Source organism: Lissotriton vulgaris, chromosome 4_1 (genome assembly GCF_964263255.1).
Source record: "Lissotriton vulgaris chromosome 4_1, aLisVul1.2, whole genome shotgun sequence".
Classification (NCBI taxonomy): domain Eukaryota; kingdom Metazoa; phylum Chordata; class Amphibia; order Caudata; family Salamandridae; genus Lissotriton; species Lissotriton vulgaris.
This window is the reverse complement of record NC_141691.1, coordinates 1,048,401,258-1,048,428,103: the sequence shown is the minus strand read 5'-3', so window position 1 is coordinate 1,048,428,103 and position 26,846 is coordinate 1,048,401,258. Positions and strand designations below refer to the sequence as shown.

General features: G+C 48.5%; 1 protein-coding gene across 1 annotated transcript in view; it reads left to right on the top strand.

Annotated features, from left to right (window-relative positions):
- NSUN2 (NOP2/Sun RNA methyltransferase 2) overlaps positions 1 to 26,846 on the top strand; it is a 561,061-nt gene that overhangs the window by 4,453 nt on the left and 529,762 nt on the right. The window contains exon 2 of the mRNA XM_086965280.1: positions 10,095 to 10,252. Within this exon, the coding sequence (XP_086821406.1) occupies positions 10,095 to 10,252 (158 nt within the window). The remainder of the gene's footprint in view (positions 1 to 10,094; positions 10,253 to 26,846) is intronic.

The following is a 26,846-nucleotide window of genomic DNA, read 5'->3' as shown; positions in this document are numbered from 1 at the left end:
GCAGCCCCTAGCCCCGCAGCAAGTAATATTGCTGCAGCTTCCAAGTTCAGACTTAGATGGTGGAGTACTGCAAATATTGTACTTAAATTATGTGTTGTGGATCCGTTGGGCACGAACTCTGATTGGTCAGGGAGGACCATATTGGTCAGGAGGACTATTTTGGTTAGTAGGGGCTGAAGTCTACTAGCCTGAATTGTATCCAGCACCTTGGCGTCAGTGTTAAATAGTGAGAGGACAATACGACTCGCACCTCTCCGGGCGTATGTCAGGGTTCTGAAGTGCTATGATGAGAGATTTACAGTGAGTCAGAGGGAGCATCTGTTTAGTGTATGCTTCCATATATATAGAGATATGTTTTGCAGGTGGGGCGCCAATAATGTTACATATTCCTTATAGATTTCATGGGTGAGTCCATCTGGCCCGGTGATTTCTCATTTGGCATGGAGCGGATGGCTTTGAGCACCTTTTCTTCTTCTATAGATTGTGATAAGTACTCTCTCTAACCTGCTAATTTCCACTTTAGTGCTATATCATCCAATTAGGATGCAATCTCCTTCATTGTGGATACTCTAGATGTTTATAATGTTGCATAGAATTTTGAAAAAGCAGACAGAATTCCTGGGGTATCTTGACATTCCTTCCCATTCTTGTCAGTGATCTTTATCCCATGATGAGGTCTCCCATGGGTCTAAGTTTGGCGGCCAATAAGTGACCCAGAACCCCCCCACCTGTACATTCTTGACACATGTTTTCGGGAGGGATAGCGTACCTCTCGTTCTTCCATGCCATGATATTTTGTGATTTGGACTCTGACATCAGCTAGAGTTGCACACGTATGTCCTTGAGTATTCCCGCATGGGTACTAATGCAATCCTTCGTATTGCATCCTTAAAGGCTTACCAGAGCATGTCTGCTTTTTCCACTGAACCTTTATTGCTATTTTAGTATTCTAGCGTAGCTGATCTTAAGGTATTTTTGGATATCTGGTCCAGCAGTGCAGTTGCATTGAATCGCCAGCTGAATTTGGTTGGCATCTGCGTTGATATCTTCACATCTACTTTGACTGGGTTATGGTTGGACAAGGTTTGGGGTAGGTGTTAAAAATCCGTCGCCCAAGTGCTAATCTCCTCCGTTGTCCACCAATAGGCTAAACTAGACCACGAATTGAGCACCGCTGAGGCATAGGTGCCCTCTCTGGCGCACAGGTGACACCTACGTCATAAGTCCACCATTCCAAAGTCTTTCATCCCCTCCCTCAGTACTTTGGCAGATTGTATGTCATGGCCAGGGACCTGTGTTGACCTATCCTGCATCATGTCGAACAATGTGTTCAAACCCCCCCCCCCCACCCATATTATGACAAATTGTGGTAAGATGCGTACAATGTTCCATTTTCTTTCCCTTCCCTTCCTTTTCTTCCCCTGACTTTTCTTTCCCTTCCCTGCCTTTTCTTTCCCTTCCCTTCCTTTTCTTTTCTTTCCCTTCCCTTCCTTTTCTTTCCCTTTCCTTCCTTTTCTTTCCCTTTCCTTCCTTTTCTTTCCCTTCACTTCCTTTTCTTTCCCTTCACTTCCTTTTCTTTTCTTTCCCTTCCTTTTCTTTCCCTTTCCTTCCTTTTCTTTCCCTTTCCTTCCTTTTCTTTCCCTTCACTTCCTTTTCTTTCCCTTCACTTCCTTTTCTTTTCTTTTCTTTTCTTTCCCTTCCTTTTCTTTTCTTTCCCTTCCTTTTCTTTCCCTTTCCTTCCTTTTCTTTCCCTTTCCTTCCTTTTCTTTCCCTTCACTTCCTTTTCTTTCCCTTCACTTCCTTTTCTTTTCTTTTCTTTTCTTTCCCTTCCTTTTCTTTTCTTTCCCTTCCTTTTCTTTCCCTTCCCTTCCCTTCCTTTTCTTTCCCTTCCCTTCCTTTTCTTTCCCTTCCTTTTCCTTTTCTTCCCTTCCCTCCCCTTTCCTTTTCTTTTCTTTCCCTTCCTCCTCTTTTCCCTCCTCTTCTCTGTTCCTCCTCTTCTCCTTTTTGTCTTTCTTTATTTCTGTCTTCTTCTCCATTATTGCATGTGCTACATAACTGACAAATTTCTGTCATTTTTTTTTTTTTTACAAGTTTGATCGAGAACCTTAACTAATTTTCGAACTATTTTTTAGGTCGAGCCTAGGGCAGCACGCTTGCGCTGCTCTATGGGAGGCTTCTTGTGAGCACTCCAAACTTATCCGTGTGACTAGGACTTCCCCCATGCATTAGGTTGGTTGTTGCCTGTGTCGTTTATTTTGCGTAGCCTGCAAATGGCTAAAGGCGGGCGCATGTCCCACCTCTTTAGCAAATGTTCACTCCCACAATGTTTTGCTTGCAGGAGCGAGCAGGGGAGCGAAGGGTGGCAGCTGCATTCCTTACATTCCTTGCAGTGCGCGCGCACCACTTGCTGTCTTCTTATCTTTCTCTCTGTCTTCTTGTCTCATTCCTTGCAGTGCGCACCCACAACTCACGGTCTTCTTGTTTTCCTTACCGTCTTCTTTGATGTTTCCCTTCCTCTGCATGTTCTCTCCTTGCTCTCCTTGCTTCAGCTACAAACCTGCCAGTGCGGGCTTCTCTGATGTTTACCGTACTCTGCATGTTCCCTCCTCCTCCCTCACTGCTTCCATGTCAAATCAAATCAAAATTATCTTTATTCGGTTTTCGAAGAAAGCCATAAAAGAAAATTTTAAAAAGACATTATCAGTTAAAATAGAATAAAAATATGTTTTAAAGTTAATATATACACAGATAAATGTATTGCTCAAGGTACAGTAATTACACACTAGTAAGATTAGAACGATGATTAATACAAAATAAAAAAAAATAGGCAATCGATTTTGCGTATAATTCATTTTCCAACAATTGCAGTGCCAGTAGTGCTGGGCGACATCTTCGGAAACCCATGATCTTTAATATTGGAATTATCCAGCGACTCTGGGGTGCAACAAAAAATTTACAAAACAGGACTTTGTGGATATTGCTTTGGTTAGAAACACAATCACAAGGGCAGGGTGGAAGGCTTGTTGACCAATCATTTTGGGTGGGAAATGAGACCAGCCTGAAAAAAATACTCAGTCTAAATCTAGTCAATAGAAATTTCTCTAAATGACTAAGGTCTGATTTTAAATAGGGCTCTAAGCAAAAAGTGGTTTGGATAGACAGTAAGTGTAGTGCAGATTTTTTTCCAACTTCTTTGGCCAATCTAAGGTCTCTCAAGTGTAACAAACATGAGTTTTTAAGATCTTTCTTTGAAATTTTGGAGATCGTTGTCGGCTCGGTATCAGGGCTCGACAAATCCGAAAAATTGTACTAGTCCTGCAGGTCTAGTACCATGGAAAATCCCCTCGACCTGACTGCAACCCACTTGACCTCCGTCTCTGAAAACAGAGCAAAAGTGACAAGATAACAAGATTTAAAGGCATCTTTATTGCTCATTCCCTTTATGAGCAATAAAAGTGCCTTTAAATCATGTTATCTTGTCACTTTTGCTCTGTTTTCAAAGACAGGGGACAAAAGTTAGTTTGACTTCCTACTCGCCAGAAAGGGCGAGTAGGACCTAAAAATAGCTCGTCCTGATCCATTCTCCCTCGCAAATGCGAGCGGGCGAGTGGATTTGTCGAGCCCTGGTTATAGCACTTTGGAGAGCCCAGATCACTAAAGAAAGATTTTGCATAATCCAGCCACCTTATTTTTTAGGATTTACCTAGTGACATACATTCCTTTATGAGGGCTCTGGTAAGATGGCAATAATCGTTCGTCCAGATGCGCCTCCACATCATTATAAAAGGGGGTGGTAATGGACGGAGCATCTGAACCAATCAAACACTCACACCCAGTCAAAAGATTTGGGTTTAATCCATCACCGTTCTTTAGCCCACTCTGCCACCAGAATTCAGACATGGCTATATGCAAATCAGTCTGACCCTGTGCGCCAGGCGGCTGGAATGCCAGAGACCGGTCCTCGGAAGCTTGTTTTCGGTCCAGGGAAGACCTGGCTTGGCAGTTCGGGCTGGACTGTTCCCATGAGGCACAGGGTCAGACTGATTTGCATATAGCCATGTCTGAACTGGGGTGGCAGAGTTGGCATAAAGAACAGTGATGAATCTCAGTAGAGAGACGCCGCTCAGCCAATTCGATCTCCTGGCCGAGTGCCAAAGCAGCTTTTGATCGATACTGCTCAATCGTGCCCCTGAACGAACCACCCTCTAGAGACGTCCTACCCATGTCTGCTTTTACGACCTTAGGAGGCATAGTAACAGTGGTGACGTACTAGGTGCGCTAGATTGGCTCTGTGTCAAAGTCAGGGAGTACAGTTTTGCTAAACAGCAAGCAACAGAGTTTGTAACAAACCTATCAACGGGTTGCAGTCATAGGGCGGTTTTCTCAGACGAAAAGAAAGTCTTCCAGCCTCCTCAGGCCTCTGAGGGCCACAGAGGGCCCGCCCTTTGCCCGGGCTTAGCCGGGCACAGTCCCGCGCGCGTACCCGCGACGCGGGGGCTGCAGGATCTTTAATGCGCCTCCGGGCGCTCTGATGACGGCGTCAGGGTGCGCCGCCGCAAAGGATGCTGGGATAGCGAGTCCTCCACTCGGCGGCCGCTAGTGTGGAGAAAGCGGCGGCGGGAGGACTCGTAGAGCAGGGCGATTGGGCGTGGGCCAGGAAGGAGAAGCAAGTCAGGTATGGCCAATATCCAGTTCCAAACACAAGTGAGAAGTACTGCTTCCATGTAATTTCTAAGCATGAGAAAAAGATTCCTGCTGTACCAGAAAACACTGTTTACAGTGGTGTGAGAAGCGGCAGTCTCTTATACTGTGTGCATCAGAGGCAGTGCGAACCCAAGCGACAGAGACTTTAATTAAAGATCTCCGTAAGCAATCTCATCAGCAGCCAAGCATTCTAGTGTTGGGGTCTGTGCGTATCGCTGTGAGTCACTGTGTCTGTTTAAAATTGTCTGTCAGTGCGTACTGGCTTTTATTTTATTGTCTGCTGTGTGCTTAATGTATATGTCTGTGTCGCTGGGTCCGTGTGTAGCGGCATTTATTTGTCACTCATATTTACACATAGCTGTTTGCCCATGTGTTGTTCATGTCTCCATATGACTCTTTGTTTCCTTTTCACATCTAGAGAATTGTCTGTTTATTGTGTGCCTGTTTCCTTCAGTCGCACCTTCACAATGATTACCTGTCTTCATCTGTGTGTGTGTTAATCTCTGAGGATCTAGCTTGTGCCAGTGGTGTGTCTGTCAACCCGCGGGCTCATCTGTTCATTCCTGTGTGTGTCTTGGCGCGATCAACAAATCCAGACTGCTCTGCAGCAGCCTCTGCCTCACAGAATGAGCCTGGTTTACAGAATGTTGATCATTGTAACCACCCATTGAATTACACACATCCGGAATTAACACATCTCGACGAGGAGGCAAAACATCCTATGATTCTGGGCAAATAACTTAATCTCCCCGTACCTAATAAAAATGAATGTGCCACACGTAACATTGCTGGTGCTCTTGTAAAGCGCTCGAATACCCGATACCTTTGGGTCCAGTTAGCGATATATAATGCTCTCACCCCCCGCCCCCCCCAAAAAAACACCAACATTTCCATGAGACCTGTCCCGGTGTGTGCTTTATCTTGCAGTTAAAGTATAGAAGATGTATGGGACCTCCAAAAGTTTCAAGGGTGGGAGTAAAATAAAGCATTGGGAGAGGGTAGAGATCGACTAACAGAGCCACTGACACTTTTATGAAATCATATGATGGATCTAAGAAAGTTTTATTCTTGTAAATGTGTTGCAAGAGGCAATAAACAGTAACTTCTCCATCCCCTACGCTCATGCTAGAGGCTTTAAAAGGAATACCATCCTTACAGTAAAACGTCACTGAACGGGAAACCAAATGAGTGTGACCCTCACTCTTCCTCCTCCCATGTCTGTCTGTGTCCCCCCTGACACTGTATGTGTATATCTCTGCCCCTATGTCTGTTTGTCATTATATCTATGGCCCTCTGACATCTTTTTGCCTGTTCCTCTTTCTGAGTCTGTCTCCTTATGTGTTATTGCAATCCTGTCCTTCTGACTATCCATCACCCTGTTTTTCTTCCAGCCCCTTCCTATTTGTGCTTTTATCTCCGTGGCACCCTCTACTTTGCCTGCCTGTCCTCCTTTGGCTCAGAGCAAATTTATCTTGTTCACACCATGGTTCTGTTGACTTCTTTCTTGCTACCTGTCTCTAACTCTCCACCTTCTTCTCTTTGATCCTTTATCTAACTCTGTCACGCTGTCTGTCTTCTACCTTCCTTCCGTCTTAAGTTTGCTGCCTCTCTCAGTACCACTGTCTCTGTTGCATGGTTTGCTCTTGTCCGTATTCCCGTCTTGATTTCCGTGCCACCTTGTTCATTGCGCTTTATGCCCCTTGTATATCTATTCTTCGGTCTGTCTCTGTTCCCATGATCTCTTCGTTTGCCCTTCTGTCTGCAACCCCTCGATGTACCTGTAGATATTATGCCTCTTCTCTCCTATCACCAGTTCAATCTGAAGGAACTACAAATACTAGAATCCTTGCCCCTTGAAGCAGTAGTGCACTCTGGAGCAACTTCACACGCTGGACTTGGAGCTACCTCTCAGCACCCCCAGCAGCCAGTGAAACTGGAGCACCCTCCGCATCTGATGAACTTACCACCCCGGGGCTCCCACGGCCTTGTGTGTGAAGCTATATTTTCAGTGAGCAAGAGTTCAGACTGTGTTTGTAGAATTGTAGATCGGAGCCAACTGCACTCACTTTTATAGCCAGGATTCAGCAGTTTAGATACATTGATACCAATTTATTAGCTAATTTGTACAAAGTTAAACCAGAAAACCTGGACTCATTTTGCCTTCCTCACTTAAATTGTGTTATCAAGCAAATTATTTAACTAAAAACCTTTTTTCTCTCATTATCTCATATGAAAGCACTTACAGATATGAGTTCAGAGTACCAGTTGTACAACAATAACACTTTAATTACTTCTCAATGCAGTGCTATAAAGTACCAATTAATGCCAAAGGGTCCACGTTGAAGAACAGTAGAGGATGTAGCACCCAGGATAATCTGTTGCATGGCTAAATACTTATAAGATCCAATAGGCGAGGCCTATTGGCTATGCCAATGCTTATTTCATTTACATTATGATGAAGAGAGACTGTTTTCAACAGAGAGCTCCTCTTTAATCAGATGAAGTCAAATAGGTCACCCCAATTATCTTCTCAAAACATCTTTTTTGGGACGATAATTCCGAATTGAAAACCGTTGGTTCGCTGTATTTTAGAATTGTAAGAGGCTAAGATCTGTTTTGATGTGTAACAGCTTCCAGTTTAGACTTAAATATTTTATCCCAACAGCTGGTTCCAGATTGACCTTTTTACATCTATGATGGTGGTGTGTTTAGTAAGCATCTTAGTAGATTGCTGAATTGGTGATAAATCTTATGTGTAAAATGATGTTATGTACATGTATCAATATAATGTACGCTGCCAGTGGATTTGGCTGATTGTGCAACCATATGGATTTCATGGTAGGAATAGCTTTGTTTTGCTCGACCAGCTAACATATTTCTATATTGGCTAAGGGGAGAGTAGACTTTGGAAGCTCATTATTATGTAAAAGTAATATGTATTCAGAGATGTGGAATTTCCATAGCCCAACGCCCAGGACATATTGTTTGGGGTCAAGGACAAGTTTTCATGTTTATTTCGTCTTTGGGATCAGTAGGCCCAACTCCTGGCAGCCAAAACCCTTTGACTCCCAGATTACAGTACAATATTATGGGTCATGGAAGAGCATTGTCTGCAGTGTTATGTTTGTGTCCATATGTTAATGCTGTTCGAACTGGTATTTATGGTTCGTTTATACAAAACCTTAATTAATAGGATTAGGGGCTCTAAGAAAATGTAGGGTTCAGACTGCACTGATAACAGTAGTTAAAGTACGAAAATGTGTAAAAACGTTGTAAAATGTAATAAAATGAGGTTACGTATAACACTGTTCATAAAAAATGCAACTAAAAAAATGGTTTGCTAAACTCCTGTGAAATGTTAGGTACCCTTTCTTTGAAGCATCATTTAGTAAAGAGGCATGTTCGTAATTAAAAAAAAAATCCTAAAGTAAAATCAGAGCAACCAGTTTGGACAAAAGTATAAAACATGCAAACAAGCAGCTTTGGCAAAGCCAATGGATATGACATTGGTGGTCAGCCTTTTGATTTTGTCAATGACTGTCTTGTTTTGATATGGTTTTTGTAAAACTATATGCTTGTGGGAGCTGCCCGGGCCTCAGCATTATAACAAACATTGGCACAAGCAAAAATATTTTGGGTCTCAAAAACCACACTTTGGGACAATAGTTCCTGGCACAAAACAAAACTATTTTGTGTGCCGATGTGCACCTTGTGTAAGAGCAGAATGCTGTCACTCAGAGAAGCTAGCCGGTAGACAGATACATAGAAGTTCAATAAAACCGAAAGGTCTTGCTTAATGCCAGACCTAAATAGAGGCCTAAGTCTTAAGGAATGTTACGAAAGTGCACTGATGCTATATGCCCTTGCATAGGTCCAGATCTGTGACTGGGGTGAGTGTCTGAAAAGTTTCAGCGCTCTGTCCATCATCTCCTTGTGTTGCTTTGTTTGCCCTAAGATGGCAGGGTATATGCCCAGACGTGGGTCCCTTGCTCACTTTGCCACTGGTTTCAAGGTAGCCAGGCTGATGAAGGGTGTTACCCAAAATCAGTCCCAGGATGCTTGTTTCCTGTTCAGGGAAGACCTGGCTTGGCAGTTCGGGCTGGACTGTTCCAATGAGACACAGTCAAGACTGATTTGCATTTAGCTGGGTCTGAACTGAGGTGGCGAAGTGAGCTAAAGAACGATGATGGATTCAACCCAGATCTGTGACTGGTGGTGAGTGTCTGAAAAGTTTCAGCACTCCGTCCATCATCTCTTTGTGTTTGCGCAGATTTACGGCTTCCATGAATTTACAGAAGTAGGTCAGGAGATCGGACTCCTAGAAATATTTGTGAACTGCATTTTAGCATGAGCAAAATATGCATGTGTTAATTTGCTCATGTGAAAATCTGTTGAGCGGTTCAAGTTCACATTCCCACCAACCACTTTTTTTCACCCAACCCCAAAGAAGGTTTACTTCTACTCATGTCAAAAGTAAATTTCCAACCTTTTTCTGTAGGAAAATTTTAGAGACCACCTGGTGAAATCCCAGAGAAAATGCAAGTTTGTAGGTTTGCATAGACTCAAAATAACATTTGAACTGTGGGGATCTACTGCTTACCGCTACCTCCAGCCCCAGTTTCTAGATTTTGGAAAGGTAGCAATCTAAGAGAATTGCTAGCATTCCAAGCCTACTATGGTATGAACTCTGTCATAATCAGGCTGTTATCAGAGCTCTTATATAATGAGATTGCTGATAATGTTTCGCTGCACTACATAGCACTAAAGGGCCAAGTGGATTTTGTTACAGGACAAGTAAATTTATGGTGCAACTTATCTCCTGAGCAAGTAGATATTTTATTAAATTCCACATCCCTGTTTAGTTTTCTCCTCACCAACCACTCGACTCCTGCATACATTCCCACTTCAGTGTAGGCTTATTTTTTCCCATGAAAGTTACACTTTGGTTTATATATGCTTTTTCTATTATTTATCTGAAGTTTTTAAATGCAGCTACAGTGTTTTTCAAAAGGCCACTTGGTTCTTAAGAAAAGAATGTACATGCGTGAAAAGTTAAGACTTGCATTACCTTTGCTATCCTGTTATAAAGTACCATGTGCTGCTCTTGCTAATTCTTTCATATCTAACATTAATCTCTCTTTTTTAAGGGACTGTTTTGTCTTAGGTTATAGGCTTGTTTCCGAAGGTAAATACTCATTGATAATGTTGGTCCTTAGCAGTGAATAGCTTAAATGCCTACAATAAACTTGGCCATACAAGTTGCACAGCTCTCCTCCAGACAACTATGCTTTCTCATCCATTAGTTATAGGCACATCAATAACCGATTTGCTGTTTATGTGCTCAAAATGGTACTATTACACTTAAAGTTCTTTTTATGTTTGTGGTTCAGGGTTGGGAAGGTGGCTATCCTGACATAGTCAAAGAAAATAAGCTGTTTGAACGTTACTATCAGGAGTTGAAGCTTGTTCCAGAGGGAGAATGGGACCAGTTTATGCAATCACTACGAGAGCCTTTACCAGCAACTTTGAGAATAACTGGATATAAGAGGTAAAAATGCTATTACTTGCCAGTTGTTGCAAATTTGTAAAGAGCCAGCCTATCCATATGCTGCAGAAGCAAGTAAATGTATTCAATTCAATGCTTTATTTCGGCTTTTTCAAACGTAAAAGTATATTAAAAAAACAAGCATTTTGATGCCACAAGTATGAAAGTAACAATAAAACAATATATAGACTTCACATTTGTTTATAAGGGAACATCATGGTAAAACACATAAAAATGAGATCCAAAACACTACATAAATCTAATAACCCTACTTGCCCCCCTCAGGTTGCAACCAATTATAAAGATCTTCTACTCTCAGCAACCTTTTAAAGTACACGAGTGTCTCATAGATAATAATGCATGGACCGTCCATTACAAAGTCACAGTTCAACTTATTTACTCTAATTCTCCATGCCCATAATAAAAATCTAGACACGCTAAATACAATTAGCTCTTTTGTGTCGCATCTAAAGATCCTAGATTCTTCCTTGTAGCGAAGAAAACCCAGCAACCTGCAGTCTGGAATAATCTATTTCTTGCAAGGCAAGATATAGCTAGGACAAAAGAACAAAAAGTGATCCACAGATTCCTCTGGCTACAAACAAAAATGACAGACAGTGGTTAGGTAGCTGTATTTGTCTCATGAGGAAGTAAAGGAATTTCATGGTAGATCGCCAATTCTAAACTTTATATACAGGGTTTTAGCCTGAGCTGGGTGTTTTCTATACAGAAATGACTCAAAACATCAGCCACTTTTATAGTTCAAAAACTTCAGTTATACTACCTGTAGGAGAGTAGGGTCTGCTTTCCTATGGTCACCCCACTTTTTGCTTTTTGCTTCACTGGTTTTGGACTTAATGTGGTTGTGGGCCTGCTAATCAGACCCACAGCCCAGCTGTGCTCTCTCTAAATTTATTACGATGTACTTTAGGTGCATTACCAATTGGATACTGGGTCACCTTATGAGCCCCTGTACAGTGTACTATAGGTACCCAGGGCATAGGTTCATCCAAGGCCTACCAGGGGCTGCAGCATGTATTATGCCACCTCTGGCTGGCCACTCACATTGACACAACTGGCTGATCACTCAGCTGGGGCAAGGTTGTGTAATCAACCTGTGCTTAGATATAGTATTCCTATAGCTAACCTTATATCTAGACACATATATACCTAGAAGTCACTCCTATGGCAGGCCTTAACAATCCTGGAGGCAGAGTGCTTGGTTTTATGTGAGATGGTGCTCTAGCATGAGCTGAGCCTGTCTGCAGCTTTCGGAACCATGTCCTTATAGCTGTTCTAGGATATAGCCATACTATATACTCTTAAGAGCATTATGAACCTCGCGGTTAAATGCTAACTCTGGTTTGGCTGTATCAAAACATGTTGTGTAAGGTGTCATACGCTTTGGAATACTACCCCCTCGCCAGTTCTGGCGACAGGGGTAACATTCCACCCTTCTAGAGGGAGAAGACATGTTGTTCCTACTAATCCCGGTTAAAGTTAACCAGAGCCTCAGCATCACAAAATGGATGCTGCTGCCACAGACACAAGTCTGACCTCCTGCTGCTGGGAGTACTTCCAGCGAGGGAGGCTTGGACAATAGGTTTCCTGTCTTGGGAGGTGCTAGCACCACCTCAGACGGGCTCTTGTGTATTAGGGCAGGGAGGGCTGAAAGAAATGAGACACTGCCTGGGGCACACAAGGTGTCCCATGCATAGTCCAGTTCAAACCGGTGCTGGGCAAAGGGAAAGGGGTGCTAGGTCCCACCCATAGGAGGGACCTAGCAGGTAAACCAGCCCCTAGATTTGGTATATAGGTAGGAGCTGAGTCCCAAGACTTTAGATTTATCCTGACTGAAACTCTGAAAAGAAACTCTGGACCTTCGACGATCTACTTTGCAAATAGACGACTCAAGAATCTCCCTTGTGGTCAAGGAGTGACCACCCTGCACAAGCAGGCACCATCCAGCGATCAACGGCTTGCTTTGTCGACGCTCCCGCCGGAGCCCAAGCTCAGAGCCTGACAAGAACCGGACTTCCAAACTTCCTTCAGCCCGATCCCCAGCAAAGCTGAGACCGGCCATCTTGAAAAGTCAGCGACTTGCTTACCGTGCAGCTACTGAGGCATCCTCAAAGCTGTGCATTGGGGATTGAGAAGCCCCAGCCCGAGCATCTTCACCGAAGATCAGCCCTGCACACTCCGCGAGTTCTGCGTGGGGCCCTTCTGCATTTTCCTGCTCTACGCGTCTGCCCGGTCACTTGCCCGTTGGCTAGTGGCCATCTTGGCGACGAACCTTTGAATTTACACCGCTGGTCTGGTTGCTCCAGACTGGCCCCTGTTTCCCTGAAAAGAAGCAGCCCATCAGACCTTGCTGGTCTGATTAAGAAGCCAACTTCGATTCCTGCGTGGATTGCCTTTGCCAAGGCTTGTTGACTCCAATCCGGAAGCCGACACCGCCAACAGCGAGAGCCTTCGTGGGACAGTCCGTGCCTGACTCCTGGTTGTCGTCGACGTCTACGTGGCTGCAGAGACGAGCTTCACGACATCACCTGATTGCTTCGCATCAAGGCCTGGTTCCTTCCTGGCCACTGGCTAGTGACCCAGACAATGTCCCCTCTGCTTTCAGGTACTCTTCATCCTCGATCTGCCCTTGGATCCACCCGGGCACTTCTCTCCAGGTCGCCTGCAGCATCTTTCTTCACGGCTCCATAGGATTCAGCGACGAAACCTGACACACTTTGACACCTATGCACCCGCTTCCTGTGGGTGAGGTAACACAAGTACTTTGGTGCTCCTGTGGGTATTGACTATCCAACTGTCTAGGTTTCAAGTAACTTTCATCGAGTCTAGTCAGAAGTGCCCTAAAAGAACTGTTTCTAACTCTTTCGTTCCCATTCATTCTCTATGGTAACTTGCGTGTGAGTAGAGACTCTGCACACGCCTCCCGTGGGCCTCCTGCTTCCTATCCCTTGATAGTACAGCATAGCCCCAGCGATTCCCTAGGCCTATTCCTTTTTCGAGCACTGGTACTTATACCACTATTTTAGTATATGGTTTAGCGTTCCCCTAGGGCCCTACTGTATTTTGTGCAACTTATAGTATTTTAATTAAGTATCTTGTTATGTGCTTGTGCCTCTGACCTCATAAAGAGATTAGAGGGATTGTCTAGAAATAAATGCATATATATTTTATATATATACTGTGTGGTGTCCTTTCAATTGGTATTTAAAGAAGTTACATATGGTAAAACAGCTGGCTTCACATGCCCGTTTGAGTTTAGCTTAAGACTGCTTTGTCCATGCTACCACTAGGATAGCTGGTCTATAAGGTTGACTTTACAACCCTCACCATAAGGGTTGTTTGGACTGGTGCTAGGTGCTCACTAGAATAGTGAACATCATATACCAGGCCAACTTCTCACACTATCTATTTTTTGATCATTCCAGATTTGTTCCAATATAATTTCCAGTAAGCTTGTTTCAATTTTACAATAACACCCTTTGCCACTTTATCAAGTGTAAGCCATACCTTCTCTATCTTAACAAGTTCACACAGTGCTTTTATCTTCCCTAACCAAGGGGTGCGAGCTCTTATCCAAACTGAGGATCTCCTCTAAAACCTTTTTATAAATCAAGTTCCGGAGTATTTGTGATTCGTACACAATATGTTAAAAGTTTTAATTGGATCACATGGTGGAATTCTTTTTAGTGCTAGAACAAATTGAAGTGAGGTCAGAGGGGTGCTAATTGGAAGATTGAAAAGAGCTATAATTGTTTTTCAGCTAAAATGAGTGTAGACAAATCTGTCCATCACCAGGGTTATGCACCATAAACTGCCTCTGCCAAGGCTGGGGCCCTATAAACCTCAAGAGCTGGGGTTACTTCTCCACTGGAGGTTGTCATATATGTCTTCGCTTTGGCCATCGCCTTTTGGCAAAGAATCGCTTAACTCTTCCTTAACTGTGGTTCCCAGGACATATTGTCAGACAGTCTTGCGCCCAAATCAAGGACTTGACATGCTCCAAGAATGCCCCCTCTATCCTCATTTTACCCTTGAAGGAGCTGTGGGGGTGCAGTACCTTAACTTTGGACTTTGCAGAGTGTTTCTCAAGGCCCCTTACACAACAAAAAGATGAAAATGTATTCTCATTACAGCAGAAAGAAACAATGACTTTTTGTAGCAATTACCAGCTATTAGGTATAGTGTCCTTCCCAGCCCGGGTACATGCAAATGACCACGGTACTTGGTATTACATGTCTTTATTCCTCAGTCTGTAACTGTTAACTGAATATTCTACATCATGAGTTCTATCACCCAAGCACCTACTTCACAGGTCTACGGAGTCCATCGGGAACCAAAAGAGCCCTATCATCTCTAACTCGGAAGGCACTACACTAGGTACTTGGAGACGGGTAGCTCTTTATTGTGACCCTTCTGGCCGCCTTTTCCATTCCTGGAGAACTAGCCTGGTTGATTTGACTTATTTTTAGGTTTAAAGTATTTTATTAAGGTACAAAAAGAACATGGGGAAGGGAATAGGAGGTCAAGTGAACATACAGTACAAGAAGCGGAACGTTGCTGCGGTTCAGAAGGAAAGTAGGGAGGCAGGAAGCCCCAGAGGGTAACAAGGCAGAAGTCATAAGGCAATAAGGCATTGTAAGTGGCCCCCCAGTAGACCCCCATTCCCTGAGCAATGCCGAGCTGTAATAGCGTCCCGCAACACAGCAAAAAAGAAAAGCACACCATCCCCCCAACCCCCCGTCCCCGGAAAAGGAGAAGAAAGAGAAACAAGGAAGGAAAAGAAAGAAAACAATACCCCAACATCCCCGTCCGAAAGTCAGCATTAGAAGCATATAACCCCGCCCCCCACCCCCAGCCCCAGACCCCAGAACCCGCACCCTCACTCCGCTGTAGCCGGCGGCGGCGTCAGCCTAAGGAGTCGCAGGTACCGTGGACATGTGAGCTCGCGAAATTCCGTGGACAGCAGTGCCAAAAAGGGGTGCCAGAGCTCTTCAAACTGGTCAACATTCCCAGCCACCGTTAGCGACATCTTCTCCATGCCCAGTACCTGCCAGAGCCTGTGTAGCCAACCAGTGATAGAGGGGGCAGTGGGGGTACGCCAGAGTACAAGGATGTTTTGAACCGCGGAGCCTAGCGCAATCGCAATCTGCCTACCCCTACGGGACCTCAGCGGGTACATCAGGTCATTGGGGAGGCCTAGCAAGACATACGCAGGGAAGCGCGGGAGCTCGATCTCAAAATGCCTATCCACCTCATCCAAGACCTCTTTCCAGTAGGCCGACAGCACCGGGCACTCCCAGAGAATGTGCGTGAGGGTGCCCTCCTGTCCGCAGCCACGCCAGCAGCCCTTATCGCCGATTTTGCGCATCTCGTAAAGCCTCTCCGGGGTGTAATACCAGTAGGTGGGCACCTTAGTAAAGGTCTCCGTCAGCCCAGTGTGGTACGCAGAGTGCCTCGCCCGATACGCAATCCTGTCCCACTCCTTGTGGCTCAAGGTCCTACCCAATTCCCTGTGCCAGCGCTCCCTCCCTGGGTTATGGTAATGAAACGGCGGGGGTTGGAGAAACTTGTACAAGTCGGTGATAAGCTTGGCATCCGAGGTCCGGGTCACCAGCCATCGCTCATAGGGCGTAATCGAACGGTCAGCGACGTCGCGTATTGGGGGTTGAAGAGCCCAGTGGCGGACTTGCATATAGCGCAATCTGTCCCCCCTCCGTCAGGCCAAACTCCTGTCGAAGCTGCTGAAAGGGGAGCACACCCTCCGGCCCGTAAATCTGGAAAAGCGCCCTACAGCCTGCGCTCACCCAGTGGGAAAAGGCACCCGGTTCCAGACCCGGAGTGAAGTCCGGATTGCCAACAATGGGAGTGAACGGCGATGGAAAAGTGGTGAGCTCACGAAGCTCACACACCGAGTCCCACACTCTCAGCGGAACCCGGGTGATAAAGGAGGCGTAGAGGTTAGGCGGGCGGTGAGTGCGCCGCAGGAACGGAACTTCCTGGAGGGTACGGCCCGCAACTGCCTGGTCTTGAAAGAGCCAGTGCTTGTCCGATTCCCACCGGCTCCACTCCACCAAGTACCGAAGTTGCGCCGCCTGAAAGTACTTCCGGAGGTCCGGGACCCCGAGACCCCCCGCCTCCGGGGCAAGCATGGAGAGGACCCGCTTCATCCGAGGCTTACGGCCCTGCCACACAAAGCGGGAGATGTCTGCCTGCGCCTGCCGTATCCAACCCACAGGGGGCTGGAGAGGTAGAGCGCGAAAGAGATACAAGATTTGAGGCAATATCGTCATCTTCACCGCTGCGATACGGCCCAGCCACGAGAGCAGGCCTTTGTTCCATCGGCCTAGTTCCTCTTTGATCTTCTTGCCCAGAGAAGAATAGTTAGCTGCGACCATTGCAGGCAAGGAGGGTGCGAGCAAAATTCCCAGGTAAGGCACCGTGGAGGAGGACCATTGCAGGGGAAAAAGACGCTGGAGGTCCCGCCTGGTGTCGACAGAGAGCGACACGTCCAGGGCAGCCGACTTAGTCATATTCATTTTAAAGCCCGCCACGCGGGCAAAGGAGTTCAGTTCCTGGACGCATGCAGGGAGCGACCGCTTGGGGTCATCCAGGGTCAGCAAGACATCGTCCGCATATAGACTAACAGTATGCGTGTATTGCCCCATCTTCACCCCAATAGCATCCGGGTTATCGCGAATCCTCTGGGCAAATGGCTCCATATAGAGGGCGAACAGGAGCGGCGAGAGGGGGCAACCCTGTCTCGTGCCGTGCTCAATGGCAAAGCTGCTGGAGCTGTGTCCATTGACACGCACAGATGCTGACGGTCTCCTATAGCAATTGAAGACCATAGTGCGGAACTTCTCGCCGATCCCCAGTTTCCCGAGAACCAGCTCGAGGTACGGCCAATGAACCCTATCAAAGGCCTTCTCCGCGTCGACCGATAGCAGCATCCGTTCCCCCGGAACGCGTGAGGCCTTTTCAAGCACGTGCGTCACCCTCTTGGTGTTGTCGACCGTCTGCCTACCGGGTACAAACCCGGCCTGGTCCGCCTCCACCAAACCTGGTAGATGTAGACCCAATCTGGCCGCCAAGATCCCCGTGTAAATCTTGAGGTCTACATTTAGAAGCGAGATGGGCCGGTAAGAGCCACATAGAGTCCGGTCCTTTCCCGGTTTCGGGATAACCGACACAGTCGCCGAGAGAAGGTCCGGTGGGATGGCTCCCGGTTCGGAGAAGGAGTTGAATAAGCGAGCCAGGAGAGGTGCGACAGTGGGGCAGAAGGTCTTGTAAAACAAGGCCGTATAGCCATCCGGGCCCGGGGCCTTTCCGTGCTTCAGCCGTGCAATAGCGGAGATGACTTCTTCCACATGAATATCCCTCTCCAGGTGGTCCGCCTGGGCGGGATCCAGGGCTGGGAGGGTTACGGAGTCCAAATAGGCCTCCGCCTCTCCCGGTGGGGAGGGCTCTGCAGTGTATAGCGCCTCGTAAAAGGCACGAAAGGAATCCGCCACCTCCGCATCACCGGATACCGGGACCCCATCTACTCCCACTAGCTCTTTTACTACGTTGCGTTGCTGCGCAGCCCTGAGCCGGTGGGCCAGGAGCTTACCGCATCTATCTCCGCCGGTGTAGAAGGCATGCTTCAGGCGCAACGCCGCATACTCCGCCCGGTCCAGGTCCAACGCAGAGAGGAGTTTCCGCGCCGCCTTCAGCTGCCTCCAAACACGAGGAGCCCCCGTCCGGCGGTGAACCTGTTCAAGTTCTCTGACCTGCGCCGTTAGTTCTTCCCTTTTGCGTTGGCGCTCCTTGTTCTCCGCCGAGGAAATGGAGATAAACTCCCCTCTGACGACCGCTTTCAAAGCCGCCCACTGCGTTGCCAGGGACGTGTCGGAGTTGTTATTGTGGGTCAGGTACTCCTGGATGACCTCCTCCACTCGCTTCACCACCGATTTCTTATGGAGAAGCGTGTCCCGAAGCCGCCACATCCCTCTGGAGGGGGGGGCTGCCGGCCAAGCAAAGACTCCGGAAACCGGCGCATGGTCGGACAGGGACAAGACTCCGATGTCCGCCGTCGTGGTGGCCGAGCGAAGCGGTCCGCTCACCAAGAGGTAATCCAACCGCGAATAAGTGCGGTGTGCGTGGGAGAAGTATGAGTAGTCCCTATCGGTGGGGTGCACGGTGCGCCAGAGGTCATACAGGTCCATCTCTGCAATCTGGTCCTGTACCGCTTTAGAAAGCTCCCCCGTCTGCGGAAAGCGCTGGGCGGACCTATCCAGGGTGGAGTCGAAGACCATGTTCAAGTCTCCCCCCAGGATGATATGGCGATCGGGCGAGGCAGTAACGTCCACCAACACAGATTCCAGGAAACGATCCTGGTGGTCATTCGGGCTGTACACGGAACCAACCGTAAAGGCAACACCTCCTAGACGCATGCGATACACTAGAAGCCTCCCCTTCTGCTCGGCATGTTTATATAACACCTCACCCCTAAAGGAGCTGGCTAGAAGAATGGCCACCCCTGCGGTCTTAGTCGCAGCCGAGGAAAAGAGTTGCGTGGGGAACTTGGCAGAGCGCAACCTATGGCAATCTTTAGAGAGTAAATGGGTTTCCTGCAGGAGGCAAATATCCGCCTGCGACCCCTCTAGCAGAGAAAGGATCGCCCTACGCTTCACAGGGTTATTCAGACCCTTAACGTTAAGGGTCACCACTTTCAGGGGCGGCATCTCTCCCGGGGAAGCAAAGCGCTATGCAGCAAGCGAGGGACTAGTGGAAGGGGCACGCGGGCCAGGGGCGCAGGGAAGGCCAGAGTCGGCTTCGCATGTATTCGGACAGTATCGGACGGGACCCTCCCAACATCAAACCAGTTCTTAAACCCCCCTAAAACCAACCCATGGCAACTAGCCAAAACCAAAAACAAGAAAAAACACCCCATTGTCTCAGACAAGCCCAAGTGGGCGAGTCTGCAGAAAACAGTCAAGTGGACGTCCAGCCACACACCTCCAACCTCTCCCCCCCATCCCCCAGCCCCAACCCAGCATCGTAGAAGCTAAGAGACTCTCCCCCCGGAGTAAAGTTAGGCCGTCAGGGCCACGCCGGTAGATTCAGGCAAGTTCCTGGCCGCAGTCCTCAGGGCCTCCGCCATGTCCGCTCTGATGGTAGGGGAGTCAGGACGACTCGCCGCCGCCGACGAATGGCACCTCCTCGATCTCCGTCGGCCCCGCCGCTCGGTGCGCCTCCACATGGGGGTAGCCCCTTCTTCCTCTGTAGCTGTGAGGCCCAGCACCCCACAGACATCCTGTAAGGAGCGCAGCTGATGTATCACCCCATTCCATCGAAAGATAAGACGGAAGGGGTGACCCCAGGAATAGGCAGTTTCATGCTCCCGTAGAAAGTCCGTGGCGATGCGGAAAGACCTGCGTTTCTGCAGTGTGATGGCGGACAGGTCTTGATAGAGCGCCACGGGTCGTTCTCGAAAGGACAGCGGTTGCTTCCTGCGGGCCTCCGACATGATGCGCTCTTTTAGGGTGAAATCCGGTAGGAATGCCAGGATATCAGGCGGGGGCGCCGATGACTGGCGCTGGCGGCCCACCCTGTGCGCTCTGTCGATGCGGATCGGGAAGTCCGTTCCTTCTTCCAAGATGTCGCAGAACAGGTCCTGCAGATAGGCCACTAGGTCCGTACCCTCATCCGCGGATGGAACGCCTCGCACCCGGATGTTATTCCGTCTGGACCTGTTCTCAAGGTCCTCCGAGTGGGCCTGGAGCTCGACGCACTGCTCCCGTAGGCGAAGGACGTCCTGCTGGAGGTGGACTATCTCCTCGTCGCGACGCTGAGCCGCCGTTTCCACAGTGTCGACCCGCTCGCCCAGGCCCTCGACTTCCCTACGTACTTCACGGACCTCCCCGGCCACCTCGGTCTTGAGAGTCTGAAATTCCTCCTTGAGAGAGCTGAATAAGTCTTCCATGAAGGACCGCGTGACTGGTGGTTCGCCTCCGGTGGCGTCCGTTGAGGCCCGGGAGGACCCCGGGGACGGCTGCGTCCTGTCGCGTAGTTGCTGGGTCCTGCCGAGCATTTCCGGCAGAGTGCGATCTCCCCGTGCCGCGCCTCGTCGCCCAGTCATCCTGGCTTCCGCGGTGGATGAGGCCTAGAGCCAGCCGCTGTGGACGTGCCCAACTGCTCGTGGGCACCAGATGCGAAGTCCTCGCCAAGGACAAGGGTAGTGCGTCACAGGCGACAAAATGGCGGCCCGGGTCAGGGCGAGACGACCATCGAGCCAGTCGGGGTGGTCAGCAATGTTCAAAACGGAGGCTTCCAGCCATGTGTTCCCAGGGGGGACAGTAGATGCGTAGGCACCAGAATGAGCCAAGGTGTCTACGAGGCAAGGGCGCGGGCGAGGGCCACCAGTTCCAAAAAGACAAGATGGCGGGAGGGCGGAACCCAGACGGACAGCTTAGACCAGCAAGTCTATGGGCGACCCTCAAACAGCAATGGATCGTGAAAGTGCGAAACCAATGTCCCCCATTAGCACCGGCCAATACGCCCGGTCCGGGCACCGCTCAGACTTCGTCGTCCTTCGCTTCCAGGCTCGGGGTCTGCAAGGCGTCACACACCGACATCCATGGCAGGGGGGTGGATCGTCGTCGCAGGGCTAGGGTCTGTCGTCCGGCGATGGTTCTTGCCACAAGGGCGCCGGCCAGGAAGCCTCCACACTCCGCGGAGTCCGACTAGTCCGCTCCCCCAGGGTCTCCAGCGTTTCAGCACTCGGCCCAGCCGAGGCGCGCGGACAGCGCCGCAATACGCTCCGCCTCCAGGCCCTTCTCCTCGGGGCGACCCAGGCTCCACTCCTCGGAGCGATCGTTAAGCAAACTTTTCGGGGACTTCCCCCGAGGCAACAGAAGTCAAAGTGGTATCAAAATGCGCCCCAAGAACTCCGGCACAGTTCTCTCGCCCGCAGTGCAGCCGCGGGGGGAGAGAAGCGCAGGAATCGGGGCTCGAGCTGAGCTGGGCCGGGGGAGCTACGGGAGGAAGCGTCCGCTCACCCCGCCATCTTGGCCACGCCCCCTGACTTATTTTTAGAAGACATCACCACCATAGTGTTGAAACTGCTGTGAATGCCTGCCATTAGACTTGCATCAAGAAATGTTTTTATTAAATATTCTTTCGGGCTAACCTGGCAAATGTTGCTTTCTGCGCTTTTAATAATGTCACAATGATTCATGGTTAAATTTGTTAAAATGCTAGTTGTCTCCTTCAATGTAATATTCTACAAACTTTATCATGCTAAAGAATGATGATCAGTGGGGTGTAGACTGGTCGAGGACCCATGATTCCTTCTTTCACCTAAGCTCCTGAGCCAGAGCTCCTGCATATGTCTGACACAGCCGGACACCAGGCCCGGTGGAATGAGGATAGTCTGTTGCTGACCTGGGAGCCAAAAGCAGCTGGTTTCCTGATGGTGAGTGATCCTGTGCTGCTGCAAGACTGTTCTACTCTGCTGTACTTAAAAAATGGCCACCCGCATGATTGTAACACTGTTCCTAGTTGGTGGCTGATAATGAGTGCCTGAGCCCGACCACTGGAGTCATGCGAGCCCGAGGCTGCTGGGCCTACCTTCACGAATGATAGTCGTCGCCTGCTGCATTGGGCAGGGACTCCAAGAAGGGCTACTGGAGGGGTCTGCAGCATCCAGTGAACCCTCTACTGCTTAGCAGCGACCAGCCTCCCTCCTTGTGGCATCTTTGGGTCCCACATAAGCACTTTTTTGCATGCAGTGAGGCAGCTGGGTGGCCTCTGACATGGCCTCTTCACGCTAAAAGCCCCCAAAGGCCGCCTACTCTGGTAAGGACATGTTGGCAAACGCGAAAACATTTAGAGGTGCTGATGCAGCAGAAGTGGCACCCCAGATCTATCATTTCTGGCAACTAAGGGTTATTATCCAGTCTTTCCTTCCGGAGATGAAGAGGGACATCGCAGTGTGGTGGGTTTGTCTTATAATGGAAGACACTGGACGTAGATTTAATTGAAGTCTTTAATTCAGGTTAGCACAACGGACACAGCAGAATACATCTGTCCCGGTCTCAGCATCACTGCCAGCCCGAACCCTCCACCTGGTGCCTAACATAGATCCCACTAACACATTCCAGTAACTATGGCAATAACTATAGCAATGAAGACACAACACATCTTCCCTCTTAAAAAAAAAAAACAGAAATGAAACCTAACGATAAATAAGGACCCTTTCTTCAATGAAAGAAAACCAACAAAACAAAATAAGTGAACCTAAAAAGAAAAATTATACAAAATAAGAACAGAAGAAAACGCAACATTTAAAGCTTATTGCAAAATATAATCTTTTAAATAATGAGTAAGTACTTTTCTTCGACCTTCCCTTGGAAGAGCTGGTGCATCTGCTGCTGCACTATTCAAAACTCTTCCTTCTCTTTCCAACAAATTGAAGTCAACTTGTACATTCTCACCCAACAAACAATTCTCATTTACACAGTTTTGAGAAAACATAGCATCCCCACCACCTGTGTTATGAGCATAAATCTCACATGACTTAATGGGTAGGGGAATGTCGAGTACTCCCAGATCAAATGAATATTCTTCCTGGATAGGAACCTCACGGTCAGAACCCCTGGTCAAATCATTCTTTACCAACACCACACTCCTTTTACTCCACCACTTACCATTCTCCACTAAAACTGCATGTTTGGAAACCTCAACAATACGTGTTTTGGGAATAAACTTAGAATTATGTATTTTTTTTATTATTTTATATTTCTTTTTATTAAAATTTAAAACAAACAGGAAAGAAACAAGGCAATAGTCATTAAAATGGTGAAGCGTCCTGTGAGGGAGGAAAGCATACAATTTTTTATACGATCAATAACAGTACGTGATGGGGGAAAGTGAGGGGAATTGCAAGTCAGGAGGCATTTTAGCTGAAACAGCAGTAGGAATGTCGGGTCAGGGGGAATTTGGGGTAGTCACTACATGTGCGAAGGGAGGTGTACATATTTCACCTCGGTAGGAGTTCCACTGGCCCCAGACTTTCCCCCATTTTCGAGACCTGCAACGTATACCGTCTTCTCTCTGAACATGCACCAGTCCATATTTTCCTTCCATGCCAGAGCGGTGGGCGGCCTCTGGGATCCCCACAATTGCGCTATATCTCTTGGCAATCCTATTCCCGAGGGTCACCCACTGGGTCTGTGCCACATCATAGTCAGTCGGCTCCCAAACATTCAACAAGCATCTCCTAGCTTCAGGCAACAACGCAACACCCGTGACCTCTTTCATAACTTCATGCACTCGATTCCAGAAACGCACAACCGCTGGGCACTCCCAGAATATGTGGAGAAAAGTGTCCAAGAAGCTGCACCCACGCCTTTACATCCCGTCCGAGGAATATCCCATGCTAACCAGGCGAGGACCAGTCACGTAGATCCGGTGAAGGATTTTGAGCTGTACAAACCGAAGACGGGCCGGAATTGCAACCTCCTTCGGCGAGGATATCGCCGACTGCCAGTCCTCGTCGTCCAACTCCAGACCATCGCTGGTCCAGGCCTCCAACCCTATTATCAGTTTTTTGTAGATTAGCGAGATCGTACTGTCGGGGTCGTACCAATCCAGTACCCGATCTTCAAGTGGGGATGCCTCCGGGACAGTAGTACCCGATGGAAAAACCGATGTCAGTACGTGCTGAATCTGCGCGTAACGGAAAAACTCTGTCAGTCAAATCATACTCCACCTTCAACTCTCAAAAGTCTTGACCCTGTCCTTGGTCCATAGGTCATTCACCCTGCATATACCAATCGCGTCCCATCTGTCGAAGCCTTTCGTCTTCCACAGGGAGCCCAGTCTCTCGGGTGCATAAAGTGGAGTCGCTCGTGTCTATCCTTCCATCCCATTGCAGCATTTGCACGATACCATACTTGCACAGCTATCTTGGTTGGACCCGTGAGCTTCTTCCCAGCAGATTTTGTAAAGAGCGCCCTGTTGTAGTCCCCGCCTGGCATCAGCCACTTGTCCATTTCGAACGCGGGACCATACGTACCATGATTAATCGCCCCCAGCTGGGAGGCCCAATTTTAGCGCCTAATATCCGGGAGTGCGATTCCACCATCGTACCACAGGAGTGTCAATTTGGCAAGGGCAATACGGGATCGCCCGCCCCATATCAGTTGTCTCTGTAGACTTTCCACCTCTCGAAAGTAGCTGGCTGGGATAGCGTCAAATGTATTCTGTAACGCATATAAGAACCGGGATAGCGACATCTTGAATAATGCCGCTCGTCCGAGAGGGGACCACGGAAGCTTGCGCCATGTCTCAACATCGGACCTTAGGCGTTGAAGCGGGGGTAGCAAGTTAAGTTCATAGCGGACCACAGGATCTAGGGCGATAAAGACCGCCAAGTATTTAAAGCCCGCCTGCACCACCTGTATGGGGCACCCACGTGGCAAGAGAGGAGACTCACCCGAAAGGACATATACACAGGACTTGGACCAGTTAATTACGAGGCCGGAATTTTTCCCAAAAGAATTTAACACATCAAATAACACTATCAGCGACTTCAGAGGCGACGTGAGATACAGCAGGATATCGTCCGCATAGAGTGACACTCGGTCCTCGAAGTCCGGGGTCCATCGAATACCCTTCATCGATGGCTCCCACCTCGGCCAGGCTGCCAAGGGTTCCAAAGCGAGGGCAAAAAGAAGCGGAGACAACGGGCATCCCTGGCGCGTACCCCTTCCGACGGTAAACGAGCCAGAAACTCGACCATTCACGACCACCTGGGCCAATGGTTCTTCTTACAGTAATTTCACCCAGCCGATAAAAACAGGGCCAAAACCAAACTTAGCAAGGGCTGCCCAGAGATACGGCCATTCTAGCGTATCAAACGCCATTGTGGCGTCCAAAGAGGCCAAAATGGCCGGCTCACGTAACGACGCCGCCCTCGCGAGGGCGCCATGCAAACGCTGTGTTACGGTGTGGAATGAAACCAGATTGATCTGGATGGATCAGGTCGCCAATAACGCTATTTCCGGATACTACCGAGTTAAAATCACCACCCACCACCAGGATGCCTTCCGGGAGCCCCAGAATCACTCTCCCCAAGTCGGCAAAGGTCGTAGTCTGGAGGCCAGTCGGGACATAAACAGAAAGCAGGTTGATAACCTTCCCCTCCCATCTTCCAAAAATGGCGGCGTACCGCCCCCTATCATCAAGGATGATATCATCGACCTCCAGAGGGAGGGAACCCCTGACCAGGATACCCACCCCCCTAGAGCCGGTAGTGAATCCAGAGTGTGCCAGAAGACGATAGCCCCGTCGATTCATAGCATGGCATGTCTTTCCTATCAGGTGTGTCTCCTGCAACAGCACAACATCAGGGGAGAGGCGTCTTAATAGTTGTAACACCACACCACGTTTTATCCTGTCCCCCAACCCATTAACATTCCAACATAATAATTTCAATCCCCTACCCCCCATCCCAGGAATGATTGCTGCATCCACCCCAAAACGTGACATCCAAGTCAAGAAGTCCATCAATACATTGCCTTGAAATGAACCAAACATCAACAACTTCCCCCTCCTCCAGCCCCCAACAAACTCCTAAAACCAGACCCACCACCCTGCACCCCTGTGTTAGACTCAAAAGCCACCCCAACTTGCAGTGTGCCTGTCGCCCTAACATATAACTAATCTACGAAAAGAAACCCCAGAGGAGGAAGAGACCCCCCCCCCCCCCCGCCACCCCTGGGTAACCACCTCTATCAGAGCGAGTTTAAGAATCATCAAACCACAGCTGGAAGGTCTATATGTAGTCCAGAGAACCAAGTCAGTTTCTCATTCCTGCTCCATCGGGCCACCTTCAGCTCCTCCAGAGTGTTCAGAGTGTTCCTGCTGCCTGGGCAGCGTGTCGAGCCAGTCACTTGCAGCCTCAGGATGATAAAAAAAAAACGTCTGATCTCCATATTCCACACGTAGCCGAGCTGGAAAGAGCATTGCGTATTTCATGTCCCTGTCTCTCAATCGTCTTTTCGCCCCCTGGAACCCCATCCTTTGTTTCTGCACAGCTGGGTGAAGTCCGGGTAAAAGCTCACTGTGGTATTTTCGAATTTCGTGGGGCCACCCAAGCGCGATGCCTGCAGGATAGAGTCTATCGCGAAAGTTGAAAATCCTGGCGATTATGGGCCGCGGGGCAGCACCCTGCTTAGGTTTACTGCCCGGCACCCTTTGTGCCCGTTCCACCGCAAAGAAGTTGCTCAGGCCTTTAGGTGCAAGATGGTTTACGATGAGGTCCTCCACGAGGAGGTCAACAGTTGGGCTTTCTGGTTTTTCAGGGACACCCACAATACGAACGTTATTTCGTCTTGCACGACTTTCGAAGTCCTCCAGTTGGCGAGAAAAGAAATCGTTTGAGGACCGCAGATTGCGGACCTCCCGTTTGTAGATTGGAAACGTCAGTCATGAGGCTGGAAGTCTTAAAGTCCAGGGATTTGACTTTTTCATTGGTCTTAGCTAAATCCGCCCTGATCAAATTGACGTCGATCGCCAGTGTCAAGTTTTT